The 17,676-nt window shown below is 38.4% G+C and overlaps 1 protein-coding gene and 1 long non-coding RNA gene across 2 annotated transcripts in view; both read left to right on the top strand.

Annotated features, from left to right (window-relative positions):
• Positions 1-8,603, top strand: part of LOC111639756 — a 10,778-nt gene extending 2,175 nt beyond the window's left edge. Inside the window, exons 2-3 of the long non-coding RNA XR_002759132.1 lie at positions 1,132-1,267; positions 7,645-8,603. This is a non-coding gene — a long non-coding RNA (uncharacterized LOC111639756). The remainder of the gene's footprint in view (positions 1-1,131; positions 1,268-7,644) is intronic.
• Positions 8,604-12,783: 4,180 nt separating this feature from the next.
• LOC111639757 lies at positions 12,784-14,394 on the top strand. The gene has a single exon (XM_023385697.1). It carries the CDS (start codon positions 12,883-12,885, stop codon positions 14,392-14,394), a length of 1,512 nt encoding a protein of 503 aa, XP_023241465.1. The 5' UTR covers positions 12,784-12,882.
• Positions 14,395-17,676: the final 3,282 nt, after the last annotated feature.

The raw sequence follows: 17,676 nt of genomic DNA, 5'->3' as shown, positions 1-17,676 counted from the left end.
TACAATTTTTTGTTTATAACGTAGTTTATACGGATTATTTTCAAAAAAATATACGTATTTTGGAAATGTTGAGTCGAATTAGTCTAGAATCGATTAATTTTATGAAAGAAAACCTTTCAAACAGCCGTAGTCCGTAAACTATGATTCCTACAAAATTGATTCATAAAGAACGGAACGTATCTACCATCTTATAGGGGGATCTACTGTATTAATAATCACATTCATATACATAATATATGAATTTGATTGCCAGTATATCTTGTGATGTATAAACTGAATTAATCAAGCATTTATTTTATAGCAAACTAGCTGTTACCCGCAGCTTTGCTTGCCCAGATTTTGCAAGCAAACCCTATTTACATTCAATATTTCAACAACCATAGTAATTGTTATTTAACACCTACTGCTGAGAATAATGAGAATTGCTGAGAATCAAATGAACTGTTTTTAATTTGATAAATTTTCTGGAACATTTACAATCGTTCTATAATCGAACCAATATGCAAAAAAGAAATTCAAATTTAAAATGGTTGGAATATTTGGTTAAAAAATCGAAATATATAAAAAATATTTATGACAATGTCTGAAATGTTAACAATTTATACCCCTAAGTACTTAATGAAGACTAAACGTAATTAAAAACAAAAAAATCGCATCAAAAATAGTACAGTAGAAGCCGTTCTTCTGGTTAAGCCTTAATGCTCTCCCTCTCCCCCGCTGGGGAATTTCGAAAAATCCCTTCTTAGTGTGCATTGCCATGGCATACCCTACTAAAACTCAGATAAAAACGAAAAATCGCATCTAAAATACTACAGTAGAAGCCGTTTTTCCGGTTAAGCCTTAATGCTCTCCCTCTCCCTCCCATGGGGGAATTTCGGAAAATCCCTTCTTAGTGGGTGTTTTCATGACATACCCTGTGTACCAAATTTCACTTCTTTAGGTTCAGTGGTTTGCTCTGGGCGATGATGAATCAGTGAGTCAGTCAGGACAAGCAATTTTATATATATAGATTTAACAAATAGTTATAGTGTAATTATTAAATAAATAGTTATAGTAATAGTAATAAATAGTTGTAATATAATTATTGAAATTATAATAAAGTTTAATGTTGTAAATATGAATTCTTCATAGGTTTTCGTAGTAGTAGTTATTGTGCAGGAGCAACTGCTTTACAAGGAAAACAAAAAGAGAGATATGCTGAACTTGTTAATGATATTGAAATTGATGAGAGCAGAATTGTTGTTTTACAGCTAAGGCTTGTTGCCAGGTAAACTTGAATATATATTTAGTTTTAAACACTAAATTTTTGTAAAATTTTATAAACAGACTAACATAATAAATAGCTGCTTACCTTGTAAATGCAATATCCAGTGCTTGGTCTCAATTCTCTACCTTGAATGTTGAAGTTTTGTATATACAAAATTACCTTGTTTGTTCCAACAGATCTGAGAGATAAGGACAGTCTACGGCAATTGCATAACAATTTCATAACATTACTTATCCTAAAATTTATTTGACTTTAGACTTGTATCTAAAAATTGGAACTGATGAGTCATTTGGAACATATGAATAGTGAGAATGTGATGAGGTAAATTCTACTCTTATAGTCACAGAGATTGTACCTTTACACTTTACTGTGGCTATAACAGATAATAATGTGTTACCAACAACAGTGAAATAATTATATGGTATACATTTTACTTGTGCCTTACGTCTTTTCTTGCCCCCCCTTTCGCCACGTGGTGGGTCTGACTCGGTGGAGAGGAGTTATGTAATTCTGGGGTGTGTAACCGTGGGTGGGAGTTTTATGGTAGGGTGTGTCTCGGGGAGAGTGCAGAACAGAAGTGGAGAGAGGCAGTGGCGTACCGTGGGGAGGGCGGCAGGGGCGGCCTGCCCCGGGCGGCACTTTTTAGGAGGCGGCAAAATTACATCTTAGGGGCGGCAAAGCGAACCTGTTGACCTTTTGTTTTTTTTTTTTTCTTTGCTTGTACGATTCATTCGTGTTAATATCCACCGCTAATATCCAATATAGCTATTTTGAACAGGTCGCTGCACTACCTCCGAAATTTTCATTGCTTGTTCTGTGACAAACTGAATTTTGGTCTTATAAATTGAAATACCTAAAGGGGCGCCGGAATTTTCCTCCGCCCCGGGCGGCTGACACCCACGGTACGCCACTGGAGAGAGGACAGGGAAGTAGGAAAGTAAAAGTGGTGGTGAAAGTGTGTGAAAAAAGTAAAAAGACTGTGCAAGCAAGTCCATGTGAGATTTCAGATTAGGAACTGTTTTCTGCCCATAGTGAAGGAGAGGAAAGGATATGACAAAACCCCATTTCTGTCGTTATGTTTCTATGTCTTCATGTTATGTGTGCTTGAGCAGTTTATTGTTGGGAGATTTTTGTTAACGATACGCGATATACTAGATTTGTCAGACTCCGTATCTTCCTGTGTCTCATCTTTGTTTTAGGAGTACTGTATGCTCCCAGGTATATTAAAGGAATATTTTGTAGAATTTGATAGTTGTCTTTGTCTAGTCCCTATTGAGTCCAGTGGATTCTCCTTGATCAGCATCTGCTCCATCAAGCACACTTGTTCTAAATTCTCCCTTTGTAGAAGCACTTACGTTTTATCGTGTCGATTTGTTCTCACAATATTTTATACCCTCACATTCTTATACTGTGTGCTTGTAAATTTAAGTGCATGAACTAAATTTTTAAATAATATATTTTAAATGTGATATGGTTCATGTTCAGGTAGGAGAATGAACATTCTCCTACCTGAACATGATTGCTTGACAGGTGGCTGCATTTGATGGTGTTTGAACATCTGATTGACTGCATGGAAGCTTATTTGCTATAGTATCTTCATTGAGAACACTGGTTTCAAATGGTTGATTGAAATTGTGACTTCATGATCCTTAATGATGACTTTAACTACTTGTTAGATCTATCAACCACTTTATATGGTTTATGGACTCCATCTTGCTTTACAAAAACATACCTGTAAGTTCTTGTGGACAAAGATGTCTGTTGTGACACATGACTGGTAGCTGGCACTGGTTGTAGACATGACATGGCCTTCTGAAGTGTCTCCACTATCTCCTTTGGGTTTGTTTCCCTTACAATTGATGCCCAAGGAATTTCCCTGGTAGACCTAGGACCATTCTATAGGCAAACTGCTGTTATCACTCTGATGTCTTCCTTAAATGCTGAATGAAATTTGAGTACGATTGTCAACAGAATATTCGTCCAGCGTTCAGTCATATGACTTTTTATTGCAGTTTTGAGTAGGTGATGTAGCTGTTCCACAATGCCATTTACTTTAAGAATGACATGATGGAATTTATTAAAAGTAGTCATGTGCAGTTTATCTATACCAGTAACCAGGCCTGTACTAATTTTACTTCAAACTGTCATCCTTTGTTGCTGGAGATTTATCGCAGAATGCCAATGCAGGAAATCCAACTGCACTCGAACACAGACTACTGTCTCAGCAATGGGACAACCTTGGGCAATCACATGAAGTGATCTAGCATGGTGAGGGCACCTGGGATGATGGCAATGATCCTACCAAATCCAGATGCATGTGTTTGAATCTGATACTGAGAAGGAATCAAGTGGGCTTGAGAGATGATGATGGATTTTCAATCTTTGGCAGGGAATACAATCTTGATGATGGGCAGAAGCCTTAAATTCCTAACCAAAGAGTCCCTTTTCATTGATGGCCAAATGAAATACTGTGCTACGAGTTTGTAGCTTTAATCCGTGGGGAAGGAAGATTGTGCACCATCTTGAATGCTTTGTATTAGTGTTCAATCAGCATGTAAAGTCTCACTGTACCTGTAGATATGTTGTAGAAGAGTTCTGTGTCAATATTTTCAAATTTCAATAAACTGAGTTTTTTAATATCTGGTTGTTGACTAGCAATTCATTTAACTCTTTGTGTTCTTGTGCCTGTGAAACTTTGCAATAATCTATGGGAAAAGGCATTTCTACAATGCTATTTAAGAGAGTGTGTTGGTCATGACATTGTCTGTATCTTTAATGTAACGTATGTCCATCATAAACTACAAAATAAAATCAAGTTGTCAATTTTGTCAAGGGAATGACTGTTCTGTCTTTCTTTTAAATTAAAAGCAAAAGTCAGCAGTTTGTGAATAGTTAATGTACTAAAGTTACACCATTTAAGCATAAACTGGAAATGTTTAATTAAGACAAATGCAGCTAGCAACTTTCTGTCATACACACTATATTTATGTTCAGTCAAAGAGAGTTTCATTGAGAAGAACCTGAGTGGTTCTAATGCATTATCTATGATTTGATTTAGTGCTTCACCAATTCTGAAATCAGAACCATCTACATACAACACCAGAGGTGCTATTACTGATTGATGTGTTAGCATTACAATCTCCATTAGTTGGTTTTTGCAATTCTGTAAAGCTTGTTTGGCTTCATCTGTCCATTCAATTAGACATCAATTATTCTTTCTGGATCTTTTTAGATATTATGAAAATACCTGTTGTTTCTCTGTTGCCTGTGGAAGATACTGTCTATAAAAATTTGAAGCCCAAAAAGGAATGAAGTTCATTGATCATTTGTGACTCTGTAATATAGCATGACTGTGACTTTATCTAAAAGGGGTTTTTTTTTGTTCTTTCTGATACTAGGTGTTCTAAGAATGATAACACAGCCACTCCAAACAAGCATTTCAACATATTTAGCTGTATCCCTTGGTTGCTTAGTCTATGAAAAATTTGTTTCAAATGCTCTTCATATTTATCAAGATTGTCAGAAAATACCAGAATGTCATCTAAGTATGCAAAACAAAAGGTTAGGCCACCCAAGATCTATAAAGCATTGAAACATCTGGACTACATTACATAACCCAAAATTTAGAAATGAGAATTTGAAAGGTATTATTATTGCCATTTTTGGAATGTCTTCTTCATTAACAGGGATGGATGGCATGGTATGCTCAGAAAATGTCTAGTTTCAAGAAAATTGTTTTTCCATATAAGTGAAAAATTTTGGATATGTGGTATCAAATAATGGTTGGGTACCATTTGTGCATTCACTCTTCTGTAGTCCCTGACTGAATGAATTCTCCAGTGGATTTTGGCAGTAAGTGTAAAGGTGAAGTCTAGGTACTCTTCAAAGGATGATATATTCCCTGTTGTCATGAATTAAAATTCCTTCTTCACACTGCTAAGATTTCCAGGTGCAATCACTATGGTCTGCTGTGTACTGGGGCTCCTACAGTTTGAATGAAATGAGCTGTTGAATGCTTTGTCACTGTAAATTTTAGCCTTGGTGATATAATATCTAGATAATCTTTTAGCAGCCTTTGAAAATGAAGGTTTCCTTCAATAATCACTTTTACAATTGGCTGCAAGTATCCAATTTTCCATTTATACTTAGCTTGGTAAGCATATTAATGAGTTTTTGTTTCTTTAAATTGAGTATTAGTCTGAAATGCCTTAAGAAGTCAGCTAATGTATATAGAAACATCAATCTGCAATGTTGAAGTGCCACTTAAATGTTCTGCATAGTCTGAGGTCAAAGTGCAGCAGTTTAGTGCCAAAAGTTTTGATCATTGACTGGTTGGTTGCATACAATTCTAATGGTTTGGATTTTGTCTTTTTGTATTTCCCTTTGTGGGAATGCAAGAGACATCACACCCATTGTTGATTAAATATCTGTAGTTTGTGGCTCATTTGAAGATCACTAAGCAATTGCTGGAATTCAAGTTTCTGTGCTTGTTCATTAAGTTGAGTGGTAATGCTTGTGCATTTCCCTGACTAGCAAAGGAACATGGCGTCCTGTATTTCTTTGCAGATGTACCAAACCAGTTGTGGTAGAAGCAAAATTTGGGATTATTGCTGTTTTGCACATGCTAGTCATTATGTTGGTGGGGTATCATTGATTCTGATATAAGGCATAGTGGTTATCATTCTGTGTACCAGATCTGATTTGGTCTCAAGAAAGTTGTTTTACTTGAAGGGTGAGTTTCTCAATCTAGTTTTGTATATTGGAAATAATGGGAGATAACTACAACTGTTTTGGTATTTGCAACGTAAACAATGTTAAACACTCCTATCATCTTGTTCATTCCTGAAGTCTGCTAGAGTCACTAAGTGTGATAACTCTCCACTTGATGCAGATATGATTGTTTGACTATTTGATGGTAATTGTTGTGGTAATAAACTCTTCAGAAATTTGTCATTGAGTTTTGTCTCTCATCAGTTCTCTTATTTCTCTCAATAAAGACAATGGCTTGTTATCTCCCAACTGCAACTCACTTACTGTAATAGTTTTTTTTTAAGGCATTTTCCTTTTAAATCAGCAAATTCCATTATAAGATTATGTTTAATTAAATGTGTTATACTTGCTCTTTTCTGATGGCAAAAAAAAAAATGTTGCTAACATGGGATAGGATTTCTGAGTCAATCAATGAAAGCAGGCTAGTAATTTAATATTATCATTTAATATTCCCGAGAGCATGAAGGCAGCCTCTACTTGTATAAACAATTGAATATTTTGCTTTCAAAATACAGGCAGTCATAGTTCAATTCTATTAACCTCACTCATTATTTTCAGTAATGGACATAGCTGACTGTTATGGTTATCCAACTCTAACAAATACCAAATAATTTTCTTGAATAAAAAGAACAAAGCACTGACCTCCATGCTGCAGTGAAATTGTGGGTTGCATGTTCCATCATTTGTGCCTCTAGATGTGGATTGCCTTAAATAGTGTTGCCACCAGACCAGTTTTCACATGGATAAGCTGGATTTTAAATTCATGGTCCAGATTAATTATTAATTTGGTCCAGTTTTCATAGAAATTGTGAAATTATGATGAAACAAAATAAATTTATAAAAATATTTGTGAGTATTTTGCAAATATTAGGTTTGTTGTAACACAAGTCCCTAACTGGTTTAAAACTGACATGCATATTGCTCAGTTCTTGGCTGTAAAATGATAAGCATGCCTCGTACAGTTTACTACAATGCGCATGCCTCGGTATAACATCCTAATTTTAAAATGTCTGGATCAGCAATTTTGAAAAGGTAGCAACACTGGCCTTAAAGAAAGATTCCAATATAGTATGTTTTGTTCAACAAATAAACAACCTTTTATTGGTTCAGTATCTTCATATACAAAAATTTATAACTGACTCCAGTTAGATGAATACATAATGTGCACTCCTTACTTAGCACAAACTCTCAGAGTCCGTGCTAAGTTTAAAGTGTAAGGAGAGCATATTATGTTCTGTTGTGTAAAGTGTAAGGAGTGCACATTATGTTCATTAAAGTTCTGTCCATCAATCCACACCAAAAAAGAATGAATCTCTCTTTTTTCTCTATGTTGCCTATCTCAATACTCTTCGGTGGTAATGTCTCCTGCCATCACACACTTTTAAGGACTACATACAATATAACAAATTTTACATAACTTACAATCTGCACCTTTGAAGTCAGATGTTTTTTAATTAACAAATAATCTGTTAATTTTAAGCCGAAAATGATTGCTATATTATAAATATAAAACTATTAATAAAATGTTAAAAATATAATCTTCCTTCTTCATAAAACTGTTTAAATATGAAAATTTAATATTAATCTAAATACATCTTATTTTACAGGACAGATGATTCAAGTCAACCTGAAACAGATGAACCTATAAAACCTTTAATAACAAAAAGACCACCTCCGTTACCTCTTTAAATCTATCAAATTGTTTTGTTTATTGAAATTTTAAAATTTATTTTTCAAAAAGAATTTGAAAACTTCTATGTATAAATTTATGTTTAAATATATTTTTAATCATATGCTAAATATTTAATAAATTATTATTTAATTAAAAATATATATTAAATGTTCTTTGTTAAGATGATTCAGATTGATATTAATTGAATATATCAAACATCATTGCTTAAAGAGCTTAAATGTCTGTACCTGCTCATTATGGGTTATTCTCTGCAAATCCATTACAGGTTTGACTGCCCCATTGAGAGTTGGTGGAACCCATAATAAGTTTGCTAAAGAAAAAGGCCCTCTTAGTGCCCACAGGACAGAGAGTTAAAAGTTTATATATTGGAGGTATTGATATACAGTATTTTAAAAGTAAAATACTGAAACATTAAATTATTAAATTATTAAAATTGCATTATTTTAGTATGTTTTCAATAGTATCTGCATTTTTTTACAGTTTATATATTACATATTTAATGATTTTCTGTGTAAAACACCAATTTTTTTCTAACTATAAAGTCAAGAACTCTTGTAACATTAAAGATGTGAGTGTAAAAGTATGTACTACATTTTTAATGTTAAACAACCAATCACATCGTCACAAAGTCGGGCTGCAATTTTTAATCATATTTTTAATTTATTTAATTAAAAATATATGCTCTCCACCTTACCTCAAATTAGCAGTGGTTTTCCCCTGTACATCATACTTTTCCTTTAACAATAAGCTATATCCGCCCCATCCCTCACCACCCGCCAGCTCAATTGTGTCTGAACCCATAATGAACTTGCTAAATGAGACCCTCTTAGTGCCCATAGGGCAGAAAGAGTAAAAAAAATCAAACAAAAAAAACAGTTAAGACTTATTTCCAACTTAGGAAAATAACATTTTTTCGAATAAGGTACTGTAGCATCGTTAATTAATTATTTTATGTCAAAGCGGTTAACAAAGAACATCAAAGAAAAGCAATTCTTTCCAAGAACTTTTATACTTTTTTTGTTTTAATTTATATTGTATGTAATTATAATATTAGAATGTATTTTTAATTTTATGAAATTATCTTTGTTTTAACGTATATTTGTTAATTTTAGGGGTAGATAACAACTGTCCTTCGAGACTTTTCTATTTACTTGTAAAAATAAATGAGTAAAATATAAATAAAATAATATGTATATGTTTGTTAATGATAAAATCATTCTTTAAACTCGTTTTATAAAAAAATATCATTTAAATTTATCGGGTAGGTCAATAGAAAAGAATGGTGATTCTTATAAATTTTGTATTTTTTTCTATTGTTCATCTCGTACTTTGTTGGCCAGTTGACGGTGTCCCTCATATCTCGAGTAGGTCAGACTTAATGACGATTTTACTCGTATTAGCATTTGCAATTTTTTTTATAAAACTCGTCCCTACCCTGAAAATTAAGCTTTTTGGCATTTTATAATACAGTAGAGCCTCGAAAACTCGGCACTCGATAACCCGGCATTCCGGATAACTCGGCCACACCCTGGCAGAGCAAAAAATCCTGTTAATTAATTTTCATTATAGACATCTTTATGCCTCAAAGTATTTTTCTGGGGTGTGTCTTATCAGGTAAAAATTACTGTACACAGTGTATTCATTAATTTTCATTTTCATGTAGTAAAGGCTCTATGACTTCATAAAGGTCGTACTTTTCCTTTGTTTAAGGGTATTTGGGCAGTTTATTCTCTGTTGTATTCTCAAGTAAACAATACATACAAATACAGTACAGTATTTTCTGAGGAAACACTCATACTTAGTTTTTTTAACCCCATTACCGATAACCCGGCATTTTCACAAACTCGGCCACCCGTCGGTCCACATTAGGCCGAGTTTTCGAGGCTCTACTGTAATTAAAAATACTGTATAAGAGTTTTTTAAAACGAAATATAACAGATGGCATTGCACGCAGTTTTAAATGTTTCCGGGAAAGTTAAGCAACTCGTTGATGGATTTAACTTTGTCTTGTCTTATCGTAGTCGTTGGGCTAGTTACACAGACTATTGCGCCCCGTGGTGGTGAGAGATGGCGGTAGTAATATTTTCCTCAGTATTTATAGGTCTGCTTGTAAACGGTGAAAAAGGTGATCATACTTTGTATACAAATCTCGATGGGCGTAAATTTAAGACAATCGCTTATCTTAAAGATTTTGTGACGAATGATACTGTTATTATTTAGAATTTTTTTTCGGACGGGTTCAAATTGATAGCAGTTATCCAACCGATGTAACGTTGTATCTTGCTCTGTCGGGCAGAAAGTGCAGCGATCAGTATTTTTCAGGTTACGTTTATGGAGGAAGGAATTACTAATGAGGGAATTAGTCCTGGCCCGATGAATCAGGATAGTAGTGTATCGGTCCGTATAGTCCATGACGGGGATATGACGGCCGATGATGAGCCATTCATAGTCTGTATGGCTTGGAAAATTATACCATTCGTTGTCCATTTGATGTTTGATTTCGATGTTTATAATGCTGATGTAAACCTCCGGAATAATATAATATGTTTTCTTGGTGTCGTACGGCTGACTCTAATCAAGTTTGTCCGCTTGTTTCAGTGGCGTAGCGTGGGTGTCAGCCGCCCGGGGCGGAGGAAAATTTCGCTGCCCCCTTATTTAGGTATCTCAATTTAAAAGACTAAAATTCAGTTTCGCCACAGAATAAGTAACGAAAAATTCCGTGCTAGTGTTGCCACCTTTTTAAAATCGCCAACCCTGACGGCAGGTGAGGTTTGTTCGAACAGAAGTTCCTGACGCATGCGTATATCATTTTGCAATGAAGAATAATTTGCAGTGCATGCTGGTTCTAAATCAGTTACAGTTAGCGAGTAGGGAGACTTGGGTAGGAGTAACGTAAGTAATCTAGATGACTTAGCCCTATTGGATATTGGAGGTGTATATGATACGAATGAATCGTACAAGCAAAGAAAAAAAAAAAAGGTCGACAGGATGCGCGCGATATCCCCGGACGGCGAGTCGGATGGTAACACTATTCCGTGCTCATTTCAATCGGTCCGAATCGTAGGTGGACGAAAATATGAAATAAAATGGTATCAAATTCTTACAAGATACTATTATTATTTATTGTCAAATTTTACCGCCCCCTAAAAAGTGCCGCTTCCACTACGCTACGCTACTGGCTTGTTTGTTTATAGTTATCCCTTTATGAGCTGGGGTCCAAACGAGACGCATCTGCAGATTATCTTTATTGCGTCTGTTGATAAGGCTTATGATGGTGTGGATGATGGATGAAGACTTATCGTGGTGAGCGTTGATGGCGGTGAGGATAGCTTGAGAGTCCGTGCACAAGGTGATGTTGCTGTTAGTCTCAGTGGCATGTTGTAGCGCGCGAAGAATAGCGAATCCCTCCGCCGTGAAAATGGTGGTCTCGGGGTGGAGAGTGTAATGGGCTTTGGTGTTGGTGGTGTAGTCGATGAACGCTGCCGTGACAGTCGTGTCGGTTTTGGAACCGTCGGTGGCCAGGAAAGTAGAGAGATCTTGTACCGTTGTCCACTCATAAAAGGTGGATTGAATAACGGGATCCGGTAGGGAGGAGTCCTGGAATAGAAGGGCTCGATGTGTATGTCGAAGACGGTGGCGTCGGAGGGTATCGAGTTTTGGGTCGTGTGATTGTCGGTGGGGATATTATGGCTGTTTGTCCAGTTCCTGATGAAGTGGGCTATAGGAATTTTCACAAAGGTGGCTCCTTCATTGCTGTGAATGAGATGAATAATTCTTCGAGAGAAGTTGTCCCGCGAAGCCTTCTGGAAGTAGGAACTATAGTGTTTTATTAGGTATTTCCTATATCGGCAAGCTGTGGTTGTGGTGCGAGTAAGAATGTTGTTAGCGGTCATAGGGAGATCATAGTTGAGTTTAACGTACTGCATCTGTAAGGATTCTAGGATTGCCATCTGGGTTTTAGTTAAGGTTGCGATGTTGGGGATACATTACATTAGTAAGCTGCCGATGGTGCTGTCGGCGATGCACAAGAGGTCCTTTGGCTAGCCGCCGTGTTTTTTGTTGCAATAAATTTTAAAGATGTTCAGGAGCTTTCTGCTCTTGTCCCGAATGTATTGAATGTGGGTGTTCCACGTAAGACGTGCAGTAATGTAGACGCCAAGTAGTTTGATTTTGGAGACCTCGGGAATTTGTTGGTTATTGAGGACGAAATCCTTGTTGCCTCGAATATTGATGGGTATGCGCAGGATCGCGCACTTCCGTGGTTGGCACTGAACAGAATTTTTCGGAGACCATCTGCCAAACTTGTTTCAAAATTGGATCGTGCTATGATGTAGATGGGTCGGGTCAGCACCATGCGTGACGGCAGTAACATCGTCTGCGTAAACATAGATTTTAGTGTATTTATTTTCTAGATGAAAGATGTCATTCATAAAGATGGCAAACAGGAAGGGGGAGATCACACTACCTTGTGGGATTCCTACGCATTGGGTACTGCTAGGAGAGAGGTAGCCCCTCCATTTGATTTGAACCTGCCTGTTGGACAGGAAGTCTTGGAGCCAGAGAATTGAGTTGCCTTTTAGGCCTTTTTCTAAAGCTTTCCTTATAATATGGGAGTGATTGATTTTGTCGTAAGCACTGCAAATATCGAGAGTAATAACATTGATGTAGTAGCCTTTATTCCGGGGGGTGTATAGTTGTAACATCAGATGTGTTAATAAGTGTCGAGTGCCTTTGCCGGGAAGGCCGCCAAAGTGGTTATAATTAAACCAGTTATTGAGTAGCTATGCGCTGCCATCTGTAGAGAATCATTCGTTCCATCGTTTTCATACCGCCGGCAGGGGCTCCATACGACGCTCGTCTCGATGGACGTCGCTGGGGCCTTCGTCAACGTTTGGTGGCCGTCCATTGTGGGTGAGCTGAGGAAGGCAAACCTGCCGACCGCCCTTGTATCACTTTCTAGGAGTTTCCTGAGTGACCGCTCGGTTGTCTACGAGACACCAAAAGGGGCTGTCCACAGGGTTCCTGTATTGGTCCCCTTTTGTGGAACGTTCTAGCAGACACGGCGTTGCGGCTGGTCCTTCCAGACCAAGTCCAACTGCAGGCTTATGCTGACGACCTATTGTTAGTAGTTGCAGGCTATAGTCGACGCGATATGGAGGTTCGCGGCAACGAAGCAATAGAACAGCTCGTTCGCTGGGGAGAGCTGCACAAGCTCTCCTTCAGCCCTGAGAAATCAGAGGCCCTGACGGTGGCCCGAAGCGGGGTATTGGCACGCCGACCTATATACCGCATCCGGGGCAACCCCATCCGAAGGGTGAATGAGTTAAAGTACCTCGGTGTAATCATCGACCAGACACTATGCTGGACTCCCCACCTGAGGGACGTTCGAGTCAGAACGAACCGAATGATAGCGGCACTATCACGACTAGCAAGGCAGGATTACGGGCTGAGTGGCGAAGCGCTTCGTACCATCTACAAGATGTGTGTGGAGCGCATTGTCTGCTACGCCTGTGGCGTTTGGTGGAAAGACACCGCCAACGTTTGTCAGAGTAGGACACTACTCACGATCCAGCGTCCCGCTGCATTGCGGATCACGCGTGCGTACAGAACTGTGTCAACGGATGCGGCCCTGGTCTTGGCCGGGCTGCTCCCTTTGCCTCTGGTAGTCAGCCAAGAGGCAGCCTTCTACAGAACAACAGTGGAGGGCAGAGAGGCCATGCATTGTAATCAGAAGTACCCGATCAGACTTAGGCGTCAGACGGACGTACTAAAGATCCATCCTGCCCTCAGGATCGGACTGGATTGGGAAGTCGGTGAACCGACTGGTACAGGTGTTGAGATATACACCGATGGCTCGAAGGACGGCAGCTTAGTAGGCGCCGCATACTGCGTCTTTTCCGACGGAGTTGAAGTGTACAGCAGAACTGTCAGACTGAACGAGGAGGCGTCCGTGTTCCAGGCAGAACTGGTGGCCCTGGAGGGGGCGTCCCAGTGGATCCTACTACATCCGGGTCCAGAGCCGGTCACGGTCTACTCAGATAGCCAGTCGTCGTTACAGGCTTTAAGCGACGGGTACCATCGTGACCCATTGGTACATGAGATCAGAGGTAGGGTACTGAGGGCGAGGCACGAACGACACGTTGTCCTGCGGTGGGTAAGAGGACACACCGGCGTCCTGGGCAACGAACGGGCCGATCAGCTGGCAAAGGCGGGAGCCAGTGGCCCATTTGTTACGAGGACGGTAGATCCCTCGACTACATACATAAAAGGTACCTTACTGCAACGATCGATGATAAGCTGGCGAGAACGCTGGACTCTTAGTACAGTAGGTAGGTCAACCTACGCCTTCGTGCCTGTAGTTGGCCTCACTCCGATAAGTTGTTGCTCGTTGTCGACTCAAATCCTAACTGGCCACGGGAGGTTCCCCCACTTCAAGTCCAAATTTGGACAAGGAGATGGTAGCTGCCCCTGTGGTAGTCCTCGCGGCGACGCGAGGCATTACGTACTTGACTGTCCCCTAACAAGGGACTTCCGCCTAGGGGCAGACCAAGTTGACTGGTCCAAGCCCCCTGAACAAGTACTTCGAACGCTAGCAGCTAGTAAAGGGAACCTAAAGAAACTAAAGGAATTAATGGGAGAAATCATAGATCTTATTGATCTATAAGTTATAGTTGGCTTACTTGGGCCCCCTCCACCTGGAGTCAGGGCCCCGCTGTCCGTATACCTACTACATGTAGGTTCTGTCTGTGTTTCCTACATTATTGTGTGAGCTATTAAAGGTTTAGTTATGTGGACCAATTGTGCAGTACAGGCTGCACAAACAAAAGTTATGCCAAGTTAGTGAGTTGGACCGGGGTGCGGACGGGAGTCCGAATGATGCATCATAGGGCCCAACTATGACGTCCCTGTCTACCGAGTCAGGTACCGACCAGTCGATGAACAAGGCATAGTCTCTTTAAACCCTATAGTGCCAATAGGCGGGGCAGGGTAAAGAGTTCCTTATGAGACATCGTTTTCATGACCGTGGAAGTGAGCGCTATTGGTCGGTAGTTCTCGAGCATAGTCGGGTCTTTACCTTGTTTGTGAATGGGGTGGATGATGGTATTTTTCATCTTCGATGGTATGTTGCCCGACGACCATATGGTGTTGTAGACCGCCAATAGGTGGTCTTTGGCCTGATCATCGAAAACCTTTAGCATGCTTGTCGTGATGTCGTCGGCCCTAGGAGTCGTGTTCCGTCCTTTATTTATTGCATTATCCAGCTCCCTATTAGTGAAGGGGTGGTTGTAAGAGTCCTGCTGGTATGTAGTATTATTTGGACGTCTGATAATCGGATGTTGATCCCGTAAATGAGGGATGAAGAAGTTGAGGAATTTGTCCGCTTGATCTTTCGGGGTAATTAGAGTACAATTGGCGTGCCGCAGGACGAGGTGGCTTGGGGGAGTTGTTACTGTTGCGGAGGCGGCGGAGGATGCTCCATATGTTATTCTTGTAAAGGGGAGAGGACGCCATACATTCCCAAAAAGCACGCTTCTGAGTGATGATGCAGTATTGTAATTCCGCTGTGGCTTTTTTGGCTTGGATCCATTTATCTCGGTTGATGTGTCTGTGATAGCGATGATAAGCTTTACGCCTGGATGCAAGCGCTCGTTGACAGTCAGGGTTCCACCACGGGGGTTTAGGAGGTCGGTCGCTCAGTCTGTTATTCTTCCGCATGGCGAACAGATTATGATATCGTTGGACGAGGTCATCGTAGGTCCATTCATTATGTGCCGCCCAGGCGACCAAGATATTCATGGCGTTTACGCCATTCGTGGACGCATTCCGGTCAGTCTGGATTTAACTTTCCCGGAAATATTTTGGTGGCGTCATCTGTTGTGATCTTTTTATTTTTATATTTTTAACTATTATAAAATGGCAAAAAGTCTAATTTTGAGAGAAGGGATGGGTTTTATAAAAAAAATTATAAATGCTAATAACAAGTAAAATCGTCATTAAGACCGTACAACCCTATTCAAGATATGACACAACCTCTATCTCCCCATCCCATCGACCTTTAATCACCAAAATTTAATAGCATCAATCCTCCTAACAAACAAACTTCCTTGCAAAATTTCAGAAATTTTCGATAAAAAGCAGCATAGTTATTGCGCTTCAAAGAGGACGAACTAACACCCAAACATACAGGAAAAAAAAACCCGAAATTTTTTGCAAAGTAATTATAAATGCATATACACTGATCCTCCATATTCATGAATAATTGAGTCTCAGTAATTTTTTTTTTTTTGGATTTCAAATTCTCGAACTTTGAGTTTCTTTTTCTATATTAAATTTGTAAATCGTTCCGAGACTTTAGGTATTAGCGAGGTTGCGGCCGAAGTTTTCATCTGTAAAATGTGAACGTCGAACGTCGAGCGCCGCTATCTTGTAAGTGGCGTTCGACGTTCGACGTTCACGTTTGAGAGATGAAAACTTCGGCCGCAACCTCTCTATTAGCCTACTGCTGTTTTAAAAATGTTCAGAAAAATGAATGGTTTTATTAAATAAATGTACTGTGCAATGGTTTATAGTGCTACATAATACTTTTATTTAAGTTAAAATAAAAAAATAAACGAAACGGTATCATAACTTATGACACTATACGAATAAGTGAGTGCAGTGATCTTTTAGCATTGCACCTGCTCGGACATCGCACGCAAAATCCAGTTTATAGTAGTACTGTACGTGATCTGCCATTTCCCAAAATGTTGAATGTCGAAATCTTTCACGAAAGTTTGGTGCATAAATTTTCAATCGCGAATGATCGAATTTCCGAACAATGACGTCCATGAACATCGAGAGTTTAGTGTAAATCCAATCAGATAAGAATCTATTTGTAACTTTTATAATTATTTCACTTATCACTACACTATGAGCTTAATTCATTTATGTTGTATTTATTTAATTTACTTAAAATGTTAACATATATTTAAAATATGTGCTAATAGTCGTCTCATTTGGCATGAGAAACGACACGAATCTAAAAATACAATAAAAATCAGACTGGTAACGTAAGTCCATGTTCTTTGGTCACGATCAGTTTGACGAATCACAGCTCGAGATGGTACGATTGCTTATCCTGGTTGTATAAAAAAAAATTGAAGCTGGTCCCATATTGAAATTAGAAAATACAAAGAATGTTGTAAAGGAATAAGGTATTTCAATATTACATATTACAATATGCAATGTAATATTATTCTATTATATAAAAGCTTATATAGTTGAACCTGTCTATCTTAAACATGTTTATCTCGAAAACTTTTTTTTCTCGAAATTTGTTTTCCCTTGCATTTTCAGCCTAAATTTAATTAATAAATTTAGCCTAATTTATTTTCCATGTTTATCTCAAATAATTTTCTTCAAAGCCTCTATTTCTCAAATTATGGACTGAAGTTTCAATTACAGTTTCAAAGCTCGGCAACTACATTTTGATAGCATAAATTGCAGTTGAGAAACATCTCTTGCAATACAGTACATACTTGCAATTAACGCTGCTTTTATCTGATTGGTACTAGTTTGGCTTGCGTCCTATTGAAGAATGTAAGTCAAGGCATCAGAAAGTATTGACAAACTATGTCTGTTAAGGTATGTCAAAAGGGTATGTTTTATTTATACCTAAATCAGGTATGTACTGTACTTGCTCTTGTATTAATACAATACCGTATTTCTAATTAAACCTATTACTGTTTGCGGTGTAGGAACCTCCAGTGCTCCCCAGGATAAAATCTTGAGTGCGCCACTGGGAACCTCTATATCTTGAAACCTATCTATCTCAAATTTTTTCTTGTTTCTGTCAGATTCGAAATAGACGGGTTTAACTTTTTATAAAAATATAAAAGATGTTTAAGACTGAATTGGTTTCTGAAAAATTATTTAAACGAATCGTCGTAAAGAGAGTGATGAGGTT

Source organism: Centruroides sculpturatus, unplaced genomic scaffold (assembly GCF_000671375.1).
Source record: "Centruroides sculpturatus isolate CEXI.00-Female unplaced genomic scaffold, Cexi_2.0 scaffold1244, whole genome shotgun sequence".
In the NCBI taxonomy this organism is placed as follows: domain Eukaryota; kingdom Metazoa; phylum Arthropoda; class Arachnida; order Scorpiones; family Buthidae; genus Centruroides; species Centruroides sculpturatus.
This window is presented reverse-complemented; position numbering and strand designations above follow the sequence as displayed.